Source organism: Schistosoma haematobium, chromosome 3 (assembly GCF_000699445.3).
Source record: "Schistosoma haematobium chromosome 3, whole genome shotgun sequence".
NCBI classification, from domain to species: Eukaryota; Metazoa; Platyhelminthes; class Trematoda; order Strigeidida; family Schistosomatidae; genus Schistosoma; species Schistosoma haematobium.
In genome coordinates, this window is record NC_067198.1 from 11,293,827 (window position 1) to 11,321,565 (window position 27,739).

A 27,739-nucleotide genomic window follows, 5' to 3' on the forward strand; every position below is an offset into this window, starting at 1 on the left:
CCTCCAGCACTAATAATCTCCGCGGTCATAGCAAGAAGGTTCATAAACCAAGATCTAATAAACTTAAAGTGGGGTCCCGTTTTCCTCATTGAGTAGTCAATGACTGGGATGCCTTACCCGAACAAGTGGTATCAGCCCCATCAGTGAATAATTTCAAGGAGAAACTGGACCTTCACTGAAAGGCAATCTGTCAGGATTAATAAAGGTTCACCAACCTACTATCCTTATTACTCAAGACTGAAGACTTCAGTGGACGATGCCACTGAAGCGTTGCCAAACATGCCAGATACTGTAGCCTTATTTGATCTCAAGGTCGCGGGATGACCACAATCAAACACGTGTTACTTTATTTTTTATTCTCTGTTCTCTCATTGGGACTCTCAGGTGACCTAAAAACTGTCGCTCTACATGATATTTTAAAGGGTGATCTTTCCGAATATACAGAAGGGTCAAATGCTGCACTTTTATTCATAAGTAATACATCCTGTTAATTTGATAATATTCTTCATTCAGTTCCTGATAACTGTCATAACTGCCATATGCACAAGAAACTCCTTAATGAAATTTCTTCCGACGTTCTATACAGTGGTATGTTGATTGAAGTTCCTAACTTAAATCTTTCATGTTGTAAGGTGATATTTTTCATCTCAATGATATAACTGTTCCTTGGATTAATATGCTTTCTGCCCCAGCTATACTGTTTTTAAACAATGAAAGGAAAATCCCTTATCTTGGTAAGTTAGTTTGTGTACATTTTAGGACTCGAAAATTCTCGATTCGTTAATTGTGTGACATTCATCTGTGTCAAATATGTGCTATCGTTGTTAACTCAAACACAGTCCTAACATTCCTGTTTGCCATTATCTGTAATGAGCTCAAATTTGAGTGTTGGGTTTATGTCATTCGATTTAACAGTTAAATTATTTTTTGTTGAACTTACTGTCGATCTAGTCAACTTTTGTTGCTTAAAACATTTTTTAGATTAAATACATCGCTGGTTAAAAAATTTAGTGACAACAAGTTAATTTTCTAAACTTCATCAAGTAACAATTCATGTCAAGACAAGTCACAAAATTCTCTGACTTGCTGATCTTAACATCAGTAACCGTAAAATCTTAAAACTGCTGTAGGACGCATAGTTTGAGAAACTATGCACACTTGAATTTTCCTGCCTCCCGTTAAGTTACGAGTAGTTGATGTTTACTCATTTCAAACGAAATGTGAAAGCACTGTACTCAGTTTATACATCATTCCATTTATTTATTTGGACACAAATATTGGTACAAAGGGGCACCGAATACATATGCGCCACACAAGTCACTTGAATTATATATGGGCTGTGATACTTCCTGGGTATCCAGACCGAAGGAGGTGGTTTTCTTAGGGAGCCACACCTGGAACCTTCGACCTAAAGGTCTGATCCGCAAGGCAGTGGATCAACGTAAGGAGATGCAGTCTAATGGTAGCCGGTGCGCAACATTTGGTTCATACGCCATTTTCTCCCTCAGGATCGTGTAGCCCATATGCACCATTGGTTTGGAATGAGGGTTTTCCAACTCCCCTAGGTGGATTCTCCGTGTCCACCAAGCCAGTTAAGGCGCCGGACATTCGCTCTTCATTCTCTCAGTTTCTAAAACAACACCCCTGCCACGAGAAGTCAGCGAGTAGAACTTCCGTGGAAGTGGCTGTATACAGGTGGCCATGTGAGAGCATTTGGAGAAGAAGAGTTGACTCTTCCCACCCTCGACCGTGCCAGGGCATTTGGGGACATCATCGTGTTAATAGCATTCTCTGATGTTTTATTAAAGCTCAACGTGGATGTCGTGCAGAATTATTCGGAACAATATTTGTGTTAAAATATATATGATTTACACTATTTAAGTTTATTTGCTACTGATTAATCATCACATTCACCAATAAAGACTTAATTTTTACTTTTTTTAAAGGTCCACTTCATCGCACTCATCTTATTAACGCTATGCATCAGTTTACTACAGGTGTGCAGTCAGCTCGATTAGATGATGCTAATTTTGAACACGATACTCAGGCCTCTACTGGTTCGACAACGGGCAACTGGCTTGTTATTTTGTAAGTTTCTTAATGTTTTATTTAATCATTTGAGATTTATGTTTCGGTCGAATAATGTACAGTTTTATTGATCAGTTAGTCACAACCAAGATAGAACTTGCCCAAATACGGATTGACCCGTGATGCTATACTATGTACCATCAGCATAACTAAAGGGGAGAAAAAGGATCAGAACAATAGTAGTACCATTGTTAATATCGAAAATCAAACATGGAAAATATTCTTTAAAGATAAATAACTGGATCAAGGAGTAACATAAGAGAATGAATGCATCTCTTTCACTCGAATGGCTTTCGGACTGTGATATTTGAAATAATCTACCACTGATCACGATTGTTGCGCCGACCACACTTTAAAGTCTCGTGAAGCGGGTAAAACACTCAATTACTCCACTTCCTATAATTAGGTTAAACATTGATACAAACCCATCTTGGAGCAAAATTTTCCATTTAGAGAGAGAGAGAGAAACACATACCATACTCCATGACCTTATTCAAAGTCTGCGTTGTCATCTTCAACAATTGAAGTTAGTTCATTAGCTCGCTCCAAATCAATCCGAAAGTCCCTGGGTAAGACATCGATTCTTGTTAAAATATTCTATTCGTATTAGATGAAATGGTACCATGTTCACTTCGTATTTTTGTTAAATATTCTGGTTACTAAGCCACAAAAATTCTAATTTAGTCTATTTCGTGCCCACTATTTACTTTACAGCTTAGTGGATCGAATTTCGCCAATGCACGGTCGAACAGCAATACTGATTTTGAGCCGGAAGTTAGGTTCTTGTTGGTTCATTATTTGCTAGCTCTTCTCTAAGCCCAGTATTGAATCTAGAAGTAGCAACCGGCCAGACTACTTCACACCATAGATTGAAAAGTAATAATTATACATGAGCGAGCGTAAAGTGTCTGTAAGGGAAACTGTAAGTAACAAACTGGCAATAAAATGGGAACATTTAATCACATAACAGTATATGATGGGTAAATCGAAAACTTATGATAAAAGGAATACATATACATGGTAATCTAGTCACTTAATAATCAAATTTATTACTAATAATAATCTGAAAAAACCAATCTCAGCTCCTACTGTATTTGTTATGTCATAACTTTGTTCGCTACTGTTGTACGCATTAGTTGTTAGTGTATGCTATTTCACTAAAGTTGGCATTTTAAAGTTCTCTTCTTTGAGCTATTTGTTTAGTTATTTTGTCAATCAGAGAATTATTAACACACTTAGATCTCGTTAGAACTTCTTGTCAATTAATCTGTGCTTTCTGTTATACTTAGGTTAAAACTTGAATAATCAAGTTCAACAATTTATTACGTCAGTTTCTTTGATTGGCTACTTAGGATTTATTTAATTATTAATTGTAGTAGTAGAATTATCGTTTTCTTATTAGTTGTATAAAGTTTAAAATAAGAAATAAAAGGTATAAATAATTAGAATTTTATAATTTACCCTAGGTACTAACATTAGTTTAAGATCTGTTGAAAACTTGGAAGCAGTGGGCAGTCGTTTTCCCCTGATAGAAGACTCTTCAGTAACAGCGTGCGTTCACAACCCTACCAGGGATTAAACTCAGAATCTTTGATCAGACAGCGAACACTTAAATTCTAGATCACTGAGTCAGTATTCAATAGTTTATGTGTTTGTTTCAACCAACTTGCGATATTACATAACCATTTTCCAATGGCATTGTTGAGTAATTGCCTTACTGTCGCCATGGTTAAACGCCACTTGTCATGACTCTTCACTAAGACTCCTGGATGTACCTCTTAAAGTTGTTCGCTAGTGAGAATATGATTATTAATTGCTGTAGGTTAGTAATTTAAAGGCTAAGCGCTCGCTGTAAGACCGAAAATCATGGGTCCCATTCTCAGTGCTGTCGTGAGTACATCTTGCTGCGGAATCCCATGTCGTGGTGAAACAGTTGTTCAGTGCTTTCTGGCTTTCAATTAATGTTGAACTTAGATTATTCCATGATGTAACGTACATATCTCAACAGTTCCCACAGAAACCTCTTCAAATAAGTAGGTTGGTTGAAATTACGTTCCCTGTGCTATTGCTAATTAAGCCATAAAGCTTTCATTGTCTATCTAGACACAACATCACGAGCACAAGCAATCTGTTAGTCTCTTGTGAAGAAATCCTCATAAATTACTTTGGTCTGAAGTTTTATCCTGGTTACGTTGTTTAGAGTGACAATGGAAGCCTCATGGCTAAACTATCTCTAGCTCAGAGAACGCAATATCAACAAAATCACCCTTTTGAGCTAAACATCTAATAGTAAATATTTTAGTAGCTAAAGCATATTTAAAGCCTTGGTACATCCGGTTTATGCAGTTGGGTAGTATCATCACTAAATCTCAGACACAGTTAAGCTGTTTAACTCTCTCAAAATGATGTACAGGACTAGCACTGTCAGTGCTTCACAACTCCCTTGTTGAAGCTCTAGAAATAGTGCAGCTCAGTGGCTTTAAGACGTTATCAGATATGACTTAGAATAAAAGTCAGTGGCGGTCATGTTATAATTTCCTTTTACTTCATAAACACGAAAAACTTTTTAACTGAACGAATTCTTTCTGGTTGTATTTTCTCAGTCGAACTTCTCCCATTATTATTATTATTATTATTTACAACTCTCATTCGTTTATTGTTTTTGATCACACTTATACCCCTTCCCCCATTCCTTAACAGTTCCATCCTCTTATTGCGTGGCGCATATTTATTTTGGTGCCAATTTATACCAATATTTATGTGTTTAAATAAATAACTAACTTAAGCTTGTAATTGGTTACCAAGATATATTAGTTTAAACAAAGTTGACCAGATAACAAAGTATAAAACCAACTTAAGTGAATTATATTTCAAATAATTTGATAAGACAAAATTCTTGAGAATTTGTTAGTCAAACTAACCTCGTCCATAGATACTATTTAGGATCTCTATCCTTTATTATAAACTGAAGGCAATCAGCGGGATCGATATGATGAAATTTCATCCGGCTCCAAGACTCTGACAATAGTGTTTTAGCCAATCTAAATGATAATACTAACTTTTCGTTGTCAAAAACTGCATAAATTGGCTAGCCAGTTTCTGATGCTCTCTCTATTCAAGTGAGTTTAAACATCAATGTGTAGGGTTTGTGGAGTTGTAAGAAATAATGACAACTGGAGTTCGAATTTTCAGGTTCTCCGTTAAACTGTCCTTTTCTCTCAATATGTAACTTTGCCTGTTTATGAAAACTATATTATTTTATTTTCTTTCTCGAAAACTATTCGTTATAAAGTGATGAGGTCGCACCAGACACCTTACAGATCTACGATGGATTGTCGTTAACGTAAGTGATAAACATTTTAGTGTTATTAACCTTATATATATATATATATATATATATATATATATCCATTAAAAACATTGCCTAACATTCTTTTTTTCTACAAAGTCATCTAAAAGTTCAAGCGATAGCCAGTAATTACAATAGAACATACGTCAAAGGGACTTTAGAATCCTATTTTCTTTCTGTTTCTGTCAAAAATAACTTTCTTACTAATCCGAGTGCTTGAAAACCTGTTTCAGATTCATTGTCGAAAGAACCGAATAACATCGTTTATTTGAATATCGGACTTCTTGTTCTTAGCAAATGTATTTTACATCACACCCATTGAAATTCAAGCGTCAGTTGATTACTTCGCCATAGCAGTGAAGCGGCTTTTTGTCAGTGCACACTAGTTGCTCTACCAGAGATGGAATTTAAAATCCTTGGGTTTGACCACTAAGTTAATATTCAATAGTTTCGCTACTGCCTTCTATCACATCAGTAATATCTATCACTTTTCCAGTACAGTTGAACTCCACTAGTTTTATGGTTTCCCATACCATATAATTTCAGTTACTTCCTTCATAGATCAGTATTAGCCTTTCCAACTGCGACTTTAATTGGTGTTGGTTCCCAATCCTATGACAAACATCAGTTCTTTCAAAAGACAGTAAATACTCATTATTAATGAATGTCAACTAACATAAAACATAAACCCTTAATTTCTTGTCAACTGAATATCAAAACATAACACACTTAACACTGAATCACTTATATTAGTACTTACATCGTAACATGATCAAATAGAATTAGATTAGTAAAATAAAGACTAGACAATGTTAACATTGATCACTCACTACTTATCCGTGGTCGATCAGTATACAATAAGTTCATCTATTATTTATTTATTTATGTTAATTAAAATAACAAGAATACATATGAGTAAAATGATTCACTATTAACAAGATACATATTACAATTGTATTCATTTGTATAATTAAATTATTCATTTATAAAAAGAATAATTTGCTTGAAATATAATGTCAGGAAGTTTTTTATTGGAGCTACTTACATTACAGAACGAGCGTTAAGATGACACATACATGCACACAAAACAAATACTTATTCATATAATCACATTAGATAGTTAGTAATAATAATAATAATGGGATGACTTGTCATTCTCCACAGTAATAATGTGGTGTGTGCTACTTATATTGATGTAAGTAGTATATGACGCGAGTTAAAAACGTAATGTCTGGCAGCAGAAAATGGAAGAAGAGCAAGAACACTATGCAATTTGTATGAAAACGCATGAACAATGGAATGGAGACAATGGATTACTGTTTGCAACAGGAACAGTCCAGTTGGATATGATGGGTTGATATTTTGCAAATTGACGATTTATTATATGGTTTTCAGATTTTATTGAGATGCTCTGTAATTTTGTGCTAAATTCATTCGATTGTCCCCACCCGTGTTCTGTTCAGTACAATAATATCTAAAAACACACTAATCTGTTGGATCTAACTTGTAACTTTGGAATATGTTCTTATCAATTCATAAAAGACTTGTTACGTTCTTGTGTTTACCAGTTATCTTTTATCTGAGCAATATTTATATTAATGAAGTAACCAAGTAGTCGTGTTTTTTCATTTAGGATATAAATATAACAAGATAATACCACGACTCGATACACTAGATATATACTGGATCGCATCAAGCATGCTTTATCTTCTATTCAAAAAGATTTGGGAGGAGGAACAAGTGCCGACGGACTGGAAAGAAGGACACCTCGTCAAGATTCCAAAGAAAGGAGATCTGAGCAAATGTGAAAACTACAGAGGCATTACACTACTGTCAATACCAGGGAAAGTCTTCAACAGATTGTTGCTGAACCGGACGAAGGATGCAGTAGACGCCCAACTTCGAGATCAACAAGCTGGATTCCGTAAGGATCGGTCGTGCACAGACCAAACTGCAACACTACGGATCATCGTCGAACAATCAGTTGAGTGGAACTCATCACTATACATCAACTTCATTGATTATGAAAAGGCATTCGACAGTGTAGATAGGAGGACATTATGGAAACTTCTTCGACACTACGGAGTTCCTGAGAAGATTGTCAATATTATCCGGAACTCATACGACGGACTACAGTGCAAGGTCGTGCATGGAGGACAGCTGACAGATGCATTCCAAGTAAGGACCGGTGTCAGACAAGGCTGCCTACTCCCCCACTTCCTCTTTCTTCTGGTGGTCGAATGGATTATGAAGACTTCGACATCTGAAGAAAAACACGGAATACATTGAACAGCTCAGAACTAATTGGACGATTTGGACTTCGCAGATGACCTAGCCCTCCTATCACGTACACACGAACAGATGCAGATGAAGACAGCCAGTGTAGCAGCAGTCTCTGCATCAGTAGGCCTCAGCATACACAAGGGGAAAACTAAGGTCCTCAAATTCAAAGCGGAGAACAGCAATCCAATCACACTTGATGGCGAAACTCTGGAAGATGTAGAGTCCTTCACATACCTGGGAAGCATCATCGATGAACAAGGAGGATCCGATGCAGACGTAAAGGCGAGGATCGGCAAAGCAAGGGTCGCATTCCTACAATTGAAGAACATATGGAACTCAAAACAACTTTCAACCAATATCAAAGTGAGAATCTTCAATATGAACGTCAAGGCAGTTCTACTGTATGGAGCTGAAACTTGGAGAACTACAACAACCACCATCAAGAAGGTACAAGTAGTTATAAATGGTTGTCTACGCAAGATACTCAACATCCATTGGCCGGATACCATCAGCAACAGCCTTCTGTGGGAGAGAACAAATCGGCTTCCAGCTGAAGAGGAAATTAGGAAAAGACGATGGAAAGGGATAGGACATACACTACGCAAATCGTCAAACTGCATCACGAGACAACCCCTGACTTGGAATCCTGAAGGGAAGCGGAAAAGAGGAAGGCCAAAGAACACATTGCGTCGGATAATAGAAGCAGTTATGAAAAGGATGAATTACAACTGGACGAAGCTAGAAAGGATTGCCCAGGACAGGGTTGGATGGAGAATGCTGGTGAGCGGCCTATGCTCCTTCACGAGGAGTAACAGGCGTAAGTAAGTAAGTAAGCATCATATCTAACTACATAACTCATGATGAACAACTGAGAACCAGGTTATGGATCAGACAGTGTTTTGTTTAACAAGAATCTAGCAGTTTACACAGGGCAGATTCCTCAAAGACGTCAGAGATCTAATATGAAGGTGGGGACTTATTCTAAACATTATAGGATGGGCCTGTCTCTCTTTATTCACTAACCAGTCACAGCTCAGTATCACATGACACATCAGGTTTTGACCCAGTGACGTATTTATTATTTATTTGGACACAAATATTGGTACAAAGGGGCACCGAATACATATGCGCCACACAAGTCACTTGACTTGTATGTGGGCTGTGATACTGCCTGGGTGTCCAGACTGAAGGAGGTGGTTTTCTTAGGGAGCCACACCTGGAACCTTCGACCTAAAGGTCTGATCCGCAAGGCAGTGGATCAACGTAAGGAGATGCAGTCTAATGGTAGCCGGTGCGCAACATTTGGTTCATACGCCATTTTCTCCTTCAGGATCGTGTAGCCCATGTGCACCATTGGTTTGGAATGAGGGTTTTCCAACTCCCCTAGGTGGATTCTCCGTGTCCACCAACCCGGTTAAGGCGTTAGACATTCGCTCTTCATTCAGTTTCTAAAACAACACCCCTGCCACGAGAAGTCAGCGAGTAGAACTTCCGTGGAAGTGGCTGTATACAGGTGGCCATGTGAGAGCATTTGGAAAAGAAGAGTTGGCTCTTCCCACCCTCGACCGTGCCAGGGCATTTGGGGGCATTTGACTACGTATCCTAAAGTTGTTTTATTGTTGTATATACAAAGTTGTCTTGTTTCAATTTTGACATATTGAATATCAAGCTTTTCCTGAACTCCTTTTCGTCGTGTTGTGGATTATTGTTGAAGTGTTTTGTATCAGTCGTTTGGTCTGCCGATTTCGCGTTTATCCAACTCGATACCAAAAGAGTATCCCAGTTTCATCGTAATTAAGCATCATCTTAGCTAATCGCCATGAATTTACTATGTCCAATCATAAACCTAACCTGTTCCTCTACTTTTTTTTAGGTGGATAACCGATTGTTGTTAAATTACTTAAACTTCACTATTTTTGATTATTATACAGTACATTTTTGTAATTGAAATTTTCGCACACATTTCACAAATATAACAATGAATTATTGCTATCAATACAATTATACTGCTCAAATTATTTGGATTTGACAAATGAATCATACATTGATGTACAGGAAATATCGCTTAAGTAAAAGTTCTACTAAACTCTGTGAATCATCCTCTTTCTTCCTCTCTCTCTCTCTCTCTTTCCAATAATAACTTATAAACATTACTCTCATTTCCTTTATATAATGCTTAAAATCATATTTCATAATTTTTATAGTTTACGCGCAAAACATGTAAATATAGGCGTTCTTGATCCGAAACAGTCGACGCGTACAGCTAAACGTTTCAATATCAGCATACCATCGGATTCTGCTCAGAATAATCCTCTAATTTCAGCAATCTTGTAAGTAGTTATTAAAACATTTGACTTCTTCCAAATATATTTTTAACATTTTTTTTCTTATAATGATTAATTTGTCTAATGTCATAGCTATATGCTTCTTCGAACATGGAATTGGCTAACGGAATAGTTTGTCTCTAGGTGGAAAGTCGAAAAGTCATAGCTCGAGATCAAATACACTGAATCCAACATGATTTGTACATTGAGTTGTATAAATTTGCATTATCATGAATAGCCACTTTATACGCTATTTACATATAATATAGTATCATGATATAACGGATGGCTTAAAATACTTTTTTCTCCCTCACGTATACTTCTACAATACAACAATTAGACTATTAACATCATACCAGAACCAGGATTCACAACCCAGAATAGAAAACTAGAGTACAAATTAGATAATACTTTATTCGACACTGTTACAAACAGTTCCTTTCAGTGAGTCCGGAGCAGAAATCAATGACAGGAAGGGAAATTACATATTTAATTTGTCCAGGCTGAATGACCAATTATATTTTATTCTCACTACCACACATCAATTTATATATATACATCAAATATCGTAGGTCATCGTTAAAAATAGAGACTAAATTTGCGAATCATGACCAGCTTTGATTCAGACAATCATCCTAATTGATATTTGCCTCGATATTAGTTATACTACTGAAATTGTTTTAAGTAAGTAAATTGTATTCACAACAGAACATTGGTAAAAATAGGGTATTCATTACTCGCTATGATAAGAAATTATAGTGATGTGTTTTGTTTCTTAGCTTTTAATTCATAATTTCCAAATCTTACAATAATTTATCAACCTTAATGGTTATTTATGTGAAAACAAAAAAAAAAACGAGATGATCTCATCAAATATGTTAGACTATTGGTTTTTTAACCGTGGCAAATAAATGCACTAATAACTTCCCTGTTCTAGGTTTGTTTTCAATGAATAGTGTTATGATTACACCTGTTGTTTTTTCTTAACAAAATGACTTACAACTAATTAAAATGTTAAATATTATGCGATACGAACGAGATTAGTTGAAGTTAGACATTAACACCGTTGGATGCCGGCTCAGTGGTCTAGTGGTTAAGTGCTCGGGCGCGAAACCAGTAGGTCCTGGGTTCGAATCTCGCAGGGGGCGAGGTCGTGGATGCGCACTGCTGAGGAGTCCCACAATAGGACGAAACGGCCGTCCAGTGCTTCCAGGTTTTCCATGGTGGTCTAGCTTCAACTGACTCATGATCTTAACCATTGAAACAAACGAGGACATTGCACTTATTAACTAATTTCACCTTTCTCTATCCTATGCAGGAAAAAAAATATTAGTACATTGAGATTCATGTATTTCATATATAGTAAGGGGGATAAGATGATTCTAGTAGCTAAACTGGTAGATTAATTTTTATGATTGTATGTGGGTAACAGATAATGAACATTTTTTCAACAAATAACAAATAAAATACCTATCAAACATAAATTTTATCAGAATGGGTTTTGTGGAGATTTTAGAAATTTCACTGGTTGAAATCACGAGTCAACTGAAGCTAGACCACCGTGGAAAACCTGAAAGCACTGGACGGCCGTTTCGTCCTAGTATGGGACTCCTCAGCCGTTACCAGTGAAGTTCAACCAGGTCTGTTGTGAGATAGGAACTCACTGAAGACAATGGTGTACGGTGGCGCAACTTCGTGAATTGGTTAAAGTTAGATATTAACACCGTTGGATGACGGCTTAGTGGTCTAGTTGGTTAAGCGCTTGGCGCGAAACTGATAGGTCCTGGTTTCGAATCTCTCGGGGGGGTCGTGGATGCGCACTGCTGAGGAGTCCCATACTAGGATGAAACGGCCGTCCAGTGCTTGCAGGTTTTCCATGGTGGTCTAGCTTCAATTGACTCATGGTTTCAACCAGTGAAACATAAATTTGTTGTAAATAAAAGTAATATATTTCTAATACCATAATAAGTAGGAAAATTAAATCTTTTGACGTTTCGTCGCTCAGTATAATCCGATTCTTCAGAGAATAAATAACCACATTAAATTAACCCAAGTTTAAATAGTTTCTTACGTATTACTACTTGGGTAATTTAATTTGGTTATTTATTCTCTGATGAAGTGGCTTACATTGAGTGATGAAACGTCAAAATATTTAACTTTCTTACTCATTGGGATATTACAAATACATTATGTTTATTTATAACAATCTACCCCAATACTCAATTTACTTGAAATTATCAAGTCAAACGTTGGTAATGATACCTAGAAATTTGTTGAATTATTGCACAATTATTAATGAGAATTTCTCACTGTGATACAGTTGTTGGTATTGAGTTATTGAATAAAATTAATTTTTGGTAATGTTTCACATTATTTCAACAGTATCTTCTTGGATAAATAACCCTGTGTTCCACCTACTTTGGTTTAGGTAACCGGGTTATATTATCAACTCACATTAAGAGTGTGGCTCATACTCAAGTACCTAGTAAAATGAGTTAATTTTTATTAAAATTTTAATCTCTTAATATTGTATTCTAGTGTAGTTGTTAATTATAAAATAATTCTGATTTACTTCGCACGGATTTATACGCTGTAAGTTTTGGTCTAGATTTTTAGTAGATGAGAACAGTAAGATCTGGTTGCCTAAATTGAAATGATTAAGTACGTCTGAGTTCGGACCTATGTTCTGTGAGATATTTAGTGGTGTATGAGTAGGTTGGAAGTAAACTAGAGGTGGCTAAACCACGACGTGGAATCTGTACTCGAATCCATTAACCGTTGACTCGGATTGTATGGACAGGTACATACTATCTGGTTGTGGTCTGCGCAATCATCGTAATCAATAGTTAAAAACGTGGGGTGATATGTCTCAGAATCGGTTATAACGGTGCAGATACACTTAATTTTTGTTCCTATTTAGATTTCAAGTTCCGAAACTATTTCATACCTTTTACCCGACATATTTGTCCCTTCCTCGAAGTAATATTCTCTATCCCCAATCTGTTCTACTATCAATAATACTGCAGCTACTTTTACCACTATGATATTAGTCTTGGTGATTTTATCGCATTCCGTATCAACTTGAACTGATGTGCACATATACCAGGTCCTTTAGTACTTATAATTGACTGACTGGTGATATTTTGGTTGAAGCCTAGTCGTTTAACCAACTGGAGTTACTCATCCACAACTTATGAGAAAGTGTAATACAATACGCAACACCCAGTTCGATAAAACTGATATATTTTCTCATTCATTATTGTTATTTTTGTGATCAATAATCATCGATTTGCACTTTTTCTTCAAACTTCTAATCCCCCTTGCTAGTACTATTGATTTATGCTAATTAACTAAAAATTTTATTTGTAATACTTTGCAAAAAAACATGACTATAATGATCATCTTTAGATATATTATTGCTTAAAAAGCACACTTTCATAATGTTATGTTAATCAGTCATTGGTTATAATCGGTGCAGATCATCTGATTGGGGATGGCACAGATGCATCCACTTTGTCTCCCCTTAGTTTTTGAATTTTGAAATCTCATAGTTACTTCCTTTTTCCATAGGCCTAATCGATCCATATGTATCAAATTTTACTTTGCATATCGCAAACTTACTGGTTGATTTTCAGTTCTTCTAACAATAGAGTGTGAATGAGGGGATTTGATAAACCTTATTGATTTCTTCACATTTGATCTTCAAAGTCTATTTGTAGTTATATTTCTTCATTTAGTGCCTATTTCATATCATAGAAGAGTGAGTAATATTACTAATACAATGGAGTTTTTCATCTTACAGAGTCAGTTATCGAATTTAAACACATCCTATGTCATCACATACATGTATGCTGCGTCATCTAGACAGAATTCAAGTGAACAGACTCATATAATAACACTTACTGATAGATTAGACTCTATATGAATGGTCCTATCTTTTCATTATATTCTACTTTATGCAAATGCTAGGTGATCTGAGGTAGTGTTCAAGGAACCCTGAACATAGGTTTCATGTTAGTTATAAAACATATGAGTGACGAAGAATAAACTAATGTAACCCAGCTTACAGACAATGTTTCATGTTTAAGGATTACTGACTCAGTAGTTCTAATGTTTAAGTGTTCATCGCTAAACCTGAAGGTTCTGTATTTGATTTCTGGTGACTTCATGAGTGCATCCTGTTGAAGAGTTCAACACTAAGATTAGGCAGTGCTCAAATGTTCGTTAGTCAAGACGTTCAACCACCAAGTTTCATATTAGTACTCCACCCACATCTACATATTGATTAGTATCTTCTATGTTTGGAGAGATTACGAGATCACCTAAAATCGGCGAACGGAACGAAGGATCAGTGACACAAAGACAAGACAGTCAAACTATTCTAATGTGTCCTAGCCCCTCTAACTAGAGGGAGAAGTCCAGGTTTAAATGAAGGAAAGTATATTCCACAAGCAGCCAGAAGCACGAGTAACAACAAGCACACAACTCAAGCGTATATATACAGCATAAAAAGTCCTTGAGAAACGTCTCAAAATAGCATAATAAAAAAGGAACGAACCAATGATATTTTAAGTCCTTGCCAAGTGGGAAATACAATGTGAAGGTGAAAATGGGCGCTTTTGGAGCGGAAATAAGAAGTTCAAATTTCCAAAATAAAATTACAAAAATAAAACGTTTACCAAGTGATATATAGGGATCTGACATCCCTGACAGTATCATTCACATTCGCTTCTTATGTCAATACACATGTTTTTAATATATCTGTTTTATTCACTAGTTTTTACAATCAGTGAACAGACTATAGTATATGGATGCAGCGTTTTTCGTTCTCATAAACACACTTCTTAACTCCGTCACTATATTTCTCATAAAACAAAAATTAAATATCCCTATATTTCTTCATTATATATGAAGTACCTCGTCATTCCTGTTTAATACTGAAATCTTTTCTGATTTCCACTCTACCATACCTCATAATTTTCTAATATTGGTGTGTAAGTTTTTCTGTATATATGAATGCAGGTACATAATCAATTAGCTTGTTAGTGTGTGCTTTATCGAATTTAATCTCTATACTCTTTGTATCCTATACGTGTGTTAATGTTAAATAACCACTATACATTGTTTTCTCTTCGTAATCATATTACGGCAACAAATAGTGTACATTATACTAGGTTAATGTGTTAACTACCACTGATAAGATAAATGTCATTTTAACATTCGAAACTTTTTTTTATAATTTGAATTAGATCAATATGTATAAACAGAATAAAATATTAATTTCAATAGTTGAGATCATGAGTCAATTGAAGCTAGACCACCATGGAAAACGTGGGAGCACTAGACGGCCGTTTCGTTCTATTGTGGGACTCCTCAGAAGTGTGCATCCACGACCTCGCCTCGCAGAATTCGAGCCCAGAACCTAACAGTCTCGCGCGCAAGCGCTTAGTCACTAGACCACTGAATCGGCATTCAACATTGTTATTGTCTAATTTTAACCAATCCACGAAATTCAGCGACACACCCACAAATGTTTTCAGTGAGTTACCATCTCACAACAGACCCGGTTGAACTCCAATGGTCACTGCTTCTCATGATCTCAGCCATTGACATTACTATAATATATCTACAAAACCCTTCTTATAAGAATAAAATATGTTTGATAGAATTGTGTTTATCTAAATATTCGAGATATCCATTGTGTTTTAAGACAACTTATACAAGTAATAGTTAATCAGTAAACATAGTTTTGATCCAAATTATACACCCTTGGTCTTTATTTCTTTAGTATACGAATCTTGATAGGATACTTCATTGTTTCTTTTTCCATGAATTCAACTTTCTATCTACCAATCTAATAGGATCATTAAACGATTGAGTCCTCTTACACAGTTAATCATAATTGACCGTTAAGATTAAGCTGATATTGATCAGAACAACAGAAAAGTCAGTTGACGTACTCTTTATATTTTATGATTAGATAAACCAAATGAAAATTATATCTATCAATTACAAGACTACAACGCACCATAAATATGGAATCACAATCAGTACATAATTGATAATTGCCTGATGTGACGGTAAAAAAAACCAACAAATTTTCTGAGTTATTTTAGGGTCGGTGTGAGGGGATCATAATACAGAAAAACATTTGCATCAGTCTAGTCCGAGTATTGATTAGCTCACCTGAAATGTCTATCTATTGATAACTGCCTTGTGCTAACCGATAACATAATGATAGTGAGAAAACTTCTGAGATCAATACTTAACGATTGTTGGTCCAGAGTGCAGTTATGCCACGCTAGCCCAATACCCAGAGTAGAACATAACACAGTTGGTAGAAAAATTCTAACTATAAATTTCAAATATCTGAATCATGTAGAGTAAAATCCTGACCACACATTAGCATAATTAAGAAATTGCAATGTAGACATACTACTCCATAAATGAAAAAGAACTGAGTAATAGATTACCAGTAATTTAAGAAAGGTACATCATGTGACAGTAGTTTATATTTCACAAACAGCAGAATACAATAACCGAATTATTCATTAAATAAACGACAAAAAAATAATAACTCCAGATAGGACAGTTCTAAAGCTTCAACTTTGTTTCATATTTATCCCATCATAGAATTATCCATGTAAAGGTTTACTATTTATATCAGTTTTATTCTATCTATAATTTGCGTAGTGAGGCTGGCATGTAAATTTTTTGTTAGGATACATAAGTATATTTAGAAAGATCTTTAATCGGTCATTGTCATTAGAAATTTCTAATGAGAGTTTTTTTAATTAAACATTACAAGGTGTTTTCATATTCATACTCATCATCAGTCCATTACATTAAAAAATTGCTGGCAAATCAGTTAAGTCTTGTTTAAGCCATTGCACAATGTGGAAGTTATCTCAATAACTCCACAAACATACCTTAGATTAATGTGAATAAACTATTATAATCTTAAAGTGCAGATCCAATCCATTTTGATTTGTCTTCTTCGGAAATTCAAAGTTTAAGCCTCTCAATGTAACAACTAATTTGTCAGTGTCATATACAACATTCTATGTGAACAGTTAGTGGTTCGGCTTCAATAATTCATTAGTTTTGTTGAAGTTACACTCTAGGTGCAATGGGTGGTTCAAGTGTGGAGTGTTCATTATCATCTTCCTAGACTCAACATCATCAACATAAATCTCAGACAAAACAGAACTATTCAGATTGATTAGAAAAATGAACAGCTATAGGATCAAAGTAAACCTGCAAACAATGACAACTGTCAACAACCAATTAGATCTAAGGTCTATGGGATAAACTAATAGTAACTTGTGAAGAAATTCGAATAGTTCACTTCTATTTGAAATTTGTACTGATGTTTTTTCTAGGAGAACATTGAAGACTTCACAATTAAACCGTTCAGCTTAGAGAACCTACCTCCAATAAGATTATCCAAATGGCCTAAGAAACTACTCCGCCATCTCATATATATATATATATATATATATATATATATATATATATATATATATATATATATATATATATATATATATATATATATATTGTTTACCGTCGCAATATTGATGTGCGAATTTTTCCAACTTTCATTAGATTAAAACAATCCACCATGTATCAATATTCAAAAAATCTACATCGAATGGATTATGAGCAAGTTACCCAATTTGCGCTTACTGGCTATCCAAATCATATTAAAGGTTCAATTCCACGTCCACGTATGATGTTGTAAGTGTGTATGTTGATAAGTTGCTTTTTTGGCTTATTGTACCAGTTCTGTTGACTTGAGTTCGTTTTTCTTTCCAAAAGTATGTAACATTCATAAATGTGTTATGACGAATTTTTTAACAAGGCAAGAAGAACAATTGTAGCAAAATAACAAGGGGTTATTTATTTTATGGGATTGTATCAACTATTCACAAACTAGAAACATTAACGACATTCATCAGTGACAATAATTGTTGAGGAATCTGAAGAAAAATCATTCGTATGGTTGTTGATTCATCGATTAACTATGTAGGGATTCTAAAGGAGGAAATTGGAAAGATTTACAACGTGGATTATTTTCTAATAGCTGAAACCTAAAAAAATAACTCTTTGAAGTTTCCGAATTGGGTCGAATACGCTTCATCATTATGCGATTTGAGGATTGTGTAACATGTAAAAGTTGTTTTTGAAAGTTTTATTCCTTTGTTGATAAACTTCATTGTTGACAATAAGATAAGTTGAAGTAAAGCGTAAAAATGTCGTTTCCAATACTAACTTATTCTAATTCTTTCTATCCAGAATGGCACAACTTTGAGTGAAAATCTCAAGCTCTCATTATTCAACACATTACAAACTATTTTCCGCTTACCCATAACTATAGGGAATATTTTATCAAGTCTAGTATAAGGTAGGATATCGTTCGTTTATTGTGATGATAATATGCAGTCGAATTACACTGTGTATACAGTTTCTGTTATCTGAATTTCTAAGTGTATTTTCTCCTTGCTAAATATTATTTTAGTAACGTACCTGCTACTGTTTTTTCGCGACCATTTTACTCATGAAAATAGGTATAGTCCATATCCTAATATGCGACTACATCCAGCTAATGAGTCCCAAACGGGACGAAACGCACATCTTAGATTTTACTACTAGCCACCATCTATTCACCCATATTTTGTTTCTTTTTACGCAAAGTACCATAACGTTTCTGTATTTTTTAAAAATTACATCGTATCTCTTTCAGTGATGAAATGGTCGATGCTCTTGTTGGATTTACTGTGGTAAGTGATATATTAAGCGTCTTTATATATAGTCTACTTGTCAATATCTAACAGTTCTGGTTAGTAGTTTATAGGCAGTCTATGTGAGACGCTTGGCAATTGTTTCATCTTAGTATAGAACTCATCAACAATGAGAATACAGGATCCTATCTGAGATCGAACTCGAACCTCACAATGAGCACTTAACCTTGCAATTATTGAGTTGGTACTTTTGTCTTATTTCAGTGACGAGACTATAATTTATGGACGGACCAGTCAGATTTGCGATAATAGATCTTGAATTTCAGCGCGAAATTCTTCATCCATTTGGCTAAATAGTGTTTCGGCCTTTTAGCTCATATCAGTTCGTGATGAAAGCTCTAACCATCAAATATAAATATTAATCAGAATTCCTCACACTGGTTTATGACCTTCAATTAGCCCTAGTACGTAGGTGAATGTTCTCGAGGTCACTTAAGCGTCGCTTAAAGATCGTCCATAAATTATAATCTCACCGATAATATTCTATAATATAATTGAATCATTTTCCAATACATGATATTTTAAAATAAAGAGGTACATCGTATTTATTTAAAATTGTTCACAACAAAATATTGTTCTTTAACTATACAATGGAAGTGAATTGTTCACCGTAAAACTGACTTTGTTTAATAATTGAAAAATTAAGTAACCCTATTGATCGATTACACATCCTCAAACATAGATAGTCAATATCATCATGTATGTGTATTGACTACTTAAATGAGCTGATTACATTTCCTCAATTTATATTTCTATCCATGACTTATTCGTATAGATGTGCAGGGATGCGCACGTTACTCATTATACCATACATTTTCGGTTTAATTATTTCAACCGTTTTTGTTCTTAATAGTCGACTCTTGTTTTTATCCGTTAGATTTTAAATAAAATCGGATTGTATTTATGTCTGTCTATGAATTTTCTACATCTGAATGTTTATTTTGCAGCTTGTCTAACAGATCTCAGATATGATGAGAAGTACATTTGAATGTAAACTTACAAGTAATCAGTGGAATGCTTTTAACTTGGGATCGCTAGTTAAGGATTCTGAAAATAATAACACTAGTTAATAAACTATTGTCTAGACTCTTTAGGTAGATTTTAATAACATTCAGTAAGAAAAAAAGAAAGGAATAATAGCCAATTGTCAAGAAAGACGACTGAATCAAAAGGTAGGTTGGTTTACGGAATAGTTCAAATAACTTTTGATAACATTGAATAGAAAATTAGTCTTAAGCTTCCAACTTTTGGAAAAGTTGAGTGTACTGTATCTCTTCGGAAGAGATGAAGGGTATGAGACACTAATGAACTATCTAAGTGCTAGTTAGGATTTCCTTTTCAAACTAATTATTGTGCAAGTTATGTCATGAAAATTGTGCATAATTCCTTCTGTGTGATTACTGTTTATACTGATTTGTTTATTTACTTATTTAAACACAAAACCTTGTACAAAGAGGCACCAAATATATACGCACGGGTGCACAAACCGAAACAATTGGTTTCCTTAGTCTCCCACTCTCTAAGCATTTGATCTACAAGTTTAATCCACAAGGCAGTAGAGCAACCTAAGGAGACTCATTTCCATGGTAGCCGGTGACCAATAATTGGTTCATACGCCATTTTCTCCTTCAGGATCGTGGAGCCCATATGCACCACTGGTTTGGAATGAAGGTTTTCCAACTCCTCTAGGTTGATCCTCCGTGTCCACCAACCTGGTTAAAGCGCCGGAGATTCGCTTTTCGTCCTCTCAGTTTCGTAAACAACACCCGTGCCACGAGAAGTCAGTGAGTAGGACTTCCATGGAAGTGGCCGTATACGCGTGGCCATGTAAGAGCATTTGGAGAGGGAGCTGATTCTCCCCAAAAGAAAAAGTAAACTGTTGTCAGCCCGTAATGTGCGACCTTAATATAATTTATTAAGCACCAGAGTTTACAGTGTTTCAAGCTCACCGGAAACTAAACAATGTATATCAAAAACGATCCCCACTTTCCAAAAGATCCAAAAATGGAGCTATACACTTTGACATTCCTCCTATTAATTATATTGGTCATTACAGAGAATATCATATTATACAGTAGTCCATCATCAGCACGGATTCGAAAAGCTCGCTTGGCTTTTGCCAACTTGCGTCACCTTTGGCGAAGGCGAGATATCCGTCTATCAATAAAAGGACGGGTATACTGCGCGGCAGTCCGTTCTGTTTTACTTTACGGCAGCGAAACATGGCCACTAAGAGTAGAAGACACTCGTAAGCTATTAGTATTTGACCACAGATGTCTTAGAAATATTGCTGGCATCTGCTAGGACCACCGGGTAAGTAATAGTGAGGTTGGACGCAGGGTATTAGGGAATGATGGTAAATCAGTTGGTGAGGTTATGAATCTTCATCGACTGAGATGGTTGGGCCACGTGTTACGTATGCCTGAACACCGACTACCACGACGTGCAATGCTATCCGGTATTGGAGATGGTTGGAAGAAAGTTAGGGGCGGCCAAACCAAAACGTGGCACCAGTGCTTGAAGGCACTAACTTCTAGTCTTAGCCATGTTGGTAGATACAGACTACTTGGTTGGGGTCAGTGCGACTATCGTAACCAATGGTTGGAGACTCTTGGTGACATGGCTCAGAATCGATCACAATGGCGTCAGTGTATACACTCCCTGTCTTCCCTTAAACTAAGAGATTAAAATCACTTCATATCTTTCTTTCTACGAACCAATTCTTTCTTCTTGTACTATATCTCTATATGCAATCTTTCTCTTATATATTACCACCTTTGACCTAACCACTGCTATGAATCCGGTGTTCATCTCGTTGTGCTGATGCGGTATGGCAACCTGGACCGATGCACATATGTGCCTGGTCCTACGTTGTAGCTGACTGACTGACCATCATCAGGTCTTGTGTGAATATATATCAGTATATCTATTTTTACGTCAACTAGCTATCTTCAGTATTTTGTACCTTCCACAATTTTTTTACTTGGATTGCCAATTATTTGTTTCATGTTTGTTCAAATTTATACAATTGATACTTAGTTAGAATTTGTTTCATGTTTGAGAGGTGACCAAGGATGTTATGCATAAACACACAAAGAAACCTATATAATGGGAAGTTTTATAATGCTCTATTATCGCTACACTTTCTTTTAGGACATTGTATTACCTAGAAATTTTGATCATTTGTTAGTTGTAATCATTTTCCTCCATCAGACTTCCAATCATAGACAACGTACGGTCTGGGACTTTTTGTGCGTTTGCTTAAGTTAGCATTATTTTACATCAACACCGCGACAGAAAATTAAAACAAATTGTGAGAAACAATATCGAATATAGTGAAGATCTGTCTCTTTTGTTTTCTTAACGTACATCATTAAGTGTTAGGCGGCAACCAACCATCCAAAAACGTATCTAAACAAAATAAGTTTGTAATTGTTTATTTTTCATGGGTTGACTTACCGTTTTCTACGTAAAAGCTGCCGACTACAATATTTCTTGTCTCGCTGTTAATTGTATAACGCATGAACAGCGTTTAGGAGACACTTGTGGTCAAATATTCGTAGCCTACGTGTTTTTCATTTCTGCAGATGATATTTCAGTTGTAAAATGATATAGAGCAAACTGCTGTATGGTACACTCGCTTTTCATGGTAAGCAGCGTAGCATTCCGTCTGCGCTCCGAGCGCTACGTACGTGGCAGTGAACCCAAACTGTTGCAGTTTCAAAAGTGTTGTCTTCTCTAAAATCCGTCCTACAACAAGGATGTGCATCACAAGTATGAAGTACGAAAATACAGTTACAGATACCTTGATTTTCTCATTAGCAGAGTCCCGTATGTGTTTTAAAAACAAACGAGAAAACAATACTACTCAAACCTAAACGTACGAAGTATTGAGACATCCCAGGTAACGTAAGTGATATTGGTAGTAGTATTGAAATGGATTAAATATATATTGTGTCGTTTCCTTTATTATTTGCTATGACAGTGACGACTGATGTATCTACATTCTTAGTTTTATTCTATCACTTTCCATAGGACCTACAAAACGAATTCGGGAAACCCCTCGTAATATTGCTTGGAGTTATTGCGTTGTTCACTGTTATGATTTTTGTTGGTTTAATACTAGTAGTAGGGTTTTGGTTCGCAGGATCTTTTGAAAATGATGCAAAAGGACATGTCTCATCGATAAAATCGCCTCATCAAACTGGTGATGATAAAAGATCAGAATCAATTAAGAAAACGAAAAACGAATGACAAAATGTGCTTACTATTTCTTTTCATATACACTCAATCGAAAAAATTTCTTGTTGGACATTTCTACACTCATGGAATTTTTCTAAATTCTTATCAAAATCTGTTTGGTTAACTTCGTATGCTATGAAAATAACTATGCTTTACTTTTTTTGTCAAGATTGACTAAAATTTTGTTTATACGTTTTATTTGTTGTTGAATATAATTATTTCTGTAACGTATCTGTTTTGCCTTCAGATCGTTAAAAATTTATGAAAGATGTAGGCAACGTAAAACATCGTATATATATATATATATATATATATATATATATATATATATATATATATATATATATGCATTGATCCATTACTAGGGAATTGTGTGGCGCTTATCAATCACCAATCTGTATTTTAGCTTTTGATCTCAGGTTTCACAATTGGATAATAATAGTATTTCAGCATGTCGGCTCAAAATATTGTCATTTTCAGAATACAAAAACCCGTTAGTTTAGTATCGTAAAATAAGTAGTAGAGCCTCCTCAAATTTGTTATCGTCTGACGCTTCAACTTTTTTTTTGCCCGAATCAGATTAAAGATTGTAAATCTTAATTAGATTCTTTACTTATGGCTAATTTCTAACAACCGATTTCTTCATACTCAAAACCCATTTTGAGTAAGCCTTACTATCTTTATAATGCCACGAGTGTTTGAAAGAAAAATAAAGTTTCGAGATCAACTATCTGACAATGGAACTCTATAGGTGAAGACCAGTTCATTAGTTGAAATTGGAATGGTGCATTGGTCATAGACTATTATAAGAAGATAAGCTTTCGCATTACCCACCACCACAAAGAAACAAAATTTAGTTAGAGTTTCGTCCTCTGAGCTGGGTGGTTTGATTTACAACCTCAAAATTAAATAGTTTCGGAAAAGCCTAGGGTAGAACCTAGCGATTGATGGGGAACTAAACGGCAAATATTGTTTTGAAGGCGTGAATAAAACGATAAGGCTCAAGATTGAAAGGCGCATTAAAGAATTTAGGTATATGTACCACTGCGAGTGATTAATATTTTGTCACCAACCCCCAATCAGGAATCTCAATACGGCCAGACCAAAAAGCCTATAGTTTCAGGTACTGACGATATATCTTGACCTAACACCCAATACTATTCTTTCATTCAATTTATATGTCCGTCAACATAGAGGCGGTGGCTGGATAGGTTCGTACATGGCCCAACCACCTGTTGATGTTTAGAAATTCATTCGGCCTAAATACCATCTGTATGTATAATTCTTTCCTTAACATCATTGTTGTTCACTCTGTAGTTTCGTTATTGGTGGGCAATATTTGAACGCCGCTTGTGACCAAATATTATACACCCAACAACTAATTATATTGCTGTAGTACTTGATATTGTTTAAGGAACCTGCAAAGTAAGGAACCACTTTTTAAACAAGTCTGGTGTTTATAAATAGTTTACTAAGAATGATTTAAGGACCTGGACATTTTAACTTGAACTGTTTTATGCCTAATGGTTGGTTAGTAAGCTATCTACCCAGTGTTTTATGACCAGCTAGTATAAACTGGTTGATTTCTTTGCACTTGTGTTTTGATGACAAAATACGGCACAAATGAAGTTAGTTGGTTGTTCAGCTCTCCCATACCTTATAAACTTTACATCTAAATAAATCGACCAGATCCGGTCAACTAGTGAGTACAAATTACTATAAATGTCTAAAAAAATATGTAGCATCAGCAGTGAACTACCTCATATTTAGAAATACCACACGATCTTAAAGTCCGTACTAACAAATTACTAAACCAACCTTATACGGTTGACTACATAGATAGTATACCATGTCTATTAACAACTACCCACAGGTTTTATTAATAGTAACAAGTATTTCTGGAATATTTAGTTTGTATATTATTGGGAAGTGACCAAAACAATCTTCTTCTGCGTTTCTTCGAGCTTGTGCAAAACATCATCAACAGGTAAAGTGGTTTGAACGGTGACTGTATTGTTCTCAACACTCGTCTCGACTTCCTTAATTGCATCTAAATGTGAGTTAAGGTGTGACTCCTACTTTTTTTACCTCCAAGAGTCATTAAAACTCTCTTCGCGGCCTTAGCACAGCCCTCACAACTCATTTCCATGTTAAATGTATATGTCTTAATTTGTCCTTCCATAGTCTGTAATACCGCGTTTACTAATAATTGTGACGAAATACTAAAACAAGTTTCAGTCAAAACGCTCTCAGGTGATCAAAAGTCCTGATAATCACATACTTAGTATAGTGATAAGCAAAAATGAGATACTATCTTGAACATCATATGTTATATATGAAGTGAAAATGAACAGATTGACGGCATTGTTCCGAAAAATAGTGGAGGATAGGTAGTCCGTGTTAATCCTGGCGATAGTTGCCTCTCAGTTGGACCAAATTCCTTTTGAAGATGTCAATAGACGAAGCTTTAATCATGTGTTGAGATAATTAATTACATTTGTTGATGATTCTATGGGAAGGTCTATAATCACTTGACATTAATTTGTTCTGGGGTTGTGAACTTTTATAGTGCCATCGTGAATTCTCTGTTTTGGAAAAAAATAAAAGTCATAGTATATCAGGTGCAAATTTATCACTAAGTGATTTGAGAACTTTGTTCAATTCGTCATTGGTTATTTTATACGACAATGGGAATAGGTTAAATTTAGGAAGTAAAGCTCCACGCCGGAGTCTTACTATTTCGGGAATCAGCTTGGTTGCGGTTCTCCGAACCTTTCTAAACAGCTCACTGCCTTATTTTGGCAGAATTTAGCTGATTGTATACAGTACTGGGGTCAAAAGGTTTCAGCATCAACATGGCTAAAGGCCTTACGTATTTACCATAAAGTTTTAAAACCTTTGGCTGCTATTGCACGGCAGTGTGCAGTAGTTTTTACGTCCTGACTAACGATGACTCCTAAGTCATTGTGTATCTGGACAACAGGTATCTCATTGTTATTTATCATGCATGTGTCTGTACCTTGATGACCAATATGCATCACAATACACGTGGAAGTATTTATCGGCAACTGCCAAGTTCGGGACCATTCACATAATTTTCACAGATATTTTCTCCAGGTCATTTCGAAGTTCTAAGCTATCACCTTTACTTTTTATCGCTCCTCATATCTTGACATCGTCAGCATATAACAAAACCGGTGATAATAGGAGACTAGGAAAAGCATTTACAAACGGGAGGAATTATACCGTTCCCCAAACTGTATCCTGAGACACTCCATTAAGCACAGTTTTCCAGCTAGAAAACTTTGAGTCCACCCGTGCTCCTTGCTGGCATTCAACTAGGAAGTCTTTTATCTGCACTAATAGATTGCTTCCAACCCCGATAATTCTTAACTCATATAGCAGTCGGTTATGAGGAATTTTGTCGAAAGCCCTGCTGAAGTAAACGTAGTTTACATCTATAGATAGCTTTTGATCTTTAAGAGTGCACTAACTTTCATGGGCTATTAATAATTTAGTTGGACATGAAAAACCTGTCCTAAAGCCATACTGCTTTTCAGAAAGAATCCGGTTTCTGTCGAGGTACTTAAACAATGTGCGAATAATCTTTTCCAAGACTTGAACAACCATTCTGATTGGGCTAACGGGTTGATAGTTTTCAGGTTTATGTCTTGTACCTGTCTCGAAAATAGGACTTACAATAGCATTCTTTTATTATTTTGGTAATCCACCCTGAGTTACAGGTATATTAAAACATATACTTAAGGGATTCACGACAGAATTCGCTAACCCATTTAGTCAACGCCGCGTGCTACGGACTAGACATTACTTTTAGGCCAAGGACCTCAGTTTTCTTTTTCTAGGATTCTCACAGAGCTGGATGGATTATTTTTTCTTGGAATTACGGAAGATAACTCTGAACTATTTACATATAAACTGTAAATTTCATGCTATATGATTAGATCTGAGTTTAACGTGCTCATGGTATTTATGATCATATCCACACAATAATTCATCATCATATAATTACATCTTATTCATTTTGGCAATACGATCAAATTATGCCCTGTCTTTTTTTAAACCATACACCATCTTATCCGACGAAGAATTTCATTTCATATCTGTATTAAGCTCCTTGAGGAATATTTAATTATATCGTGTTTGGATACTATAACCCACGTACTTTATGCAATCACAGGATCTATTCAGACCTCTACCTAATATCAAGAAATATATATAATTGTGTATGATAAGGCCTCGTACTCACTATTTTATGTACTATCATTTAAATCGTAGTTGGATATTATAACTCATTTAATTTCTGAAATTACCTGTTTAATTCAGTGCGTCCGTCATAGTTTTCTTGACAGTATTTTTTACCCAAAAAGCTGTTTCATATATTTGTTCATAAATCAACACAATAATCTTAGACGGTAATAATCTTTTGAACTACTTATCTCTGCACCTCCCGATTTTTACTAATGCGGGCTTTCAGTTTATATATTTACCACATACCGTACTCACTTTGATTGTTTGATACTAATTATCGACATTTCTAAATTAATTTATTATACGAGGCTATGTTTACGTATAATATATATGTTAAAACTTACAGAACGTGCTCCTTTATGTCATATTTTGCCTCCACA

General features: G+C 35.4%; 2 protein-coding genes across 5 annotated transcripts; one reads left to right on the forward strand and one right to left on the reverse strand.

The window, feature by feature from the left end:
- The first annotated feature begins 256 nt into the window (after positions 1–256).
- Positions 257–23,380, forward strand: MS3_00004996 (uncharacterized protein). 3 transcript variants are annotated; one of them, XM_051213001.1, is made up of 9 exons: positions 257–474; positions 514–588; positions 633–734; positions 1,947–2,088; positions 5,381–5,431; positions 7,071–10,050; positions 17,653–17,784; positions 18,791–18,827; positions 19,796–23,380. In XM_051213001.1, the coding sequence occupies exon 6, from the start codon at positions 7,799–7,801 to the stop codon at positions 8,543–8,545; it is 747 nt and encodes a 248-aa protein (XP_051068935.1). In that variant the 5' UTR covers positions 257–474; positions 514–588; positions 633–734; positions 1,947–2,088; positions 5,381–5,431; positions 7,071–7,798; the 3' UTR covers positions 8,546–10,050; positions 17,653–17,784; positions 18,791–18,827; positions 19,796–23,380. The 3 variants fall into 3 exon arrangements, with proteins under 3 accessions (XP_051068935.1, XP_051068934.1, XP_051068933.1); XM_051213000.1 differs by having other exon boundaries at positions 9,925–10,050; positions 22,884–23,380; XM_051213002.1 differs by lacking the exons at positions 17,653–17,784; positions 18,791–18,827; positions 19,796–23,380 and adding an exon at positions 17,427–17,517 and having other exon boundaries at positions 9,925–10,050.
- Positions 23,381–24,985: 1,605 nt separating this feature from the next.
- ATX1 (Cytosolic copper metallochaperone) lies at positions 24,986–25,751 on the reverse strand (the record flags this gene model as incomplete). Of its 2 annotated transcripts, none has more annotated exons than XM_012940901.3 (4): positions 24,986–25,140; positions 25,179–25,292; positions 25,586–25,675; positions 25,727–25,751. In XM_012940901.3, coding segments are annotated over 4 exons (360 nt in total), but the record flags the coding sequence as incomplete, so codon positions are not given. The 2 variants fall into 2 exon arrangements, with proteins under 2 accessions (XP_012796355.3, XP_051068936.1); XM_051218954.1 differs by having other exon boundaries at positions 24,986–25,129; positions 25,170–25,292.
- Between the last annotated feature and the right edge of the window lie 1,988 nt (positions 25,752–27,739).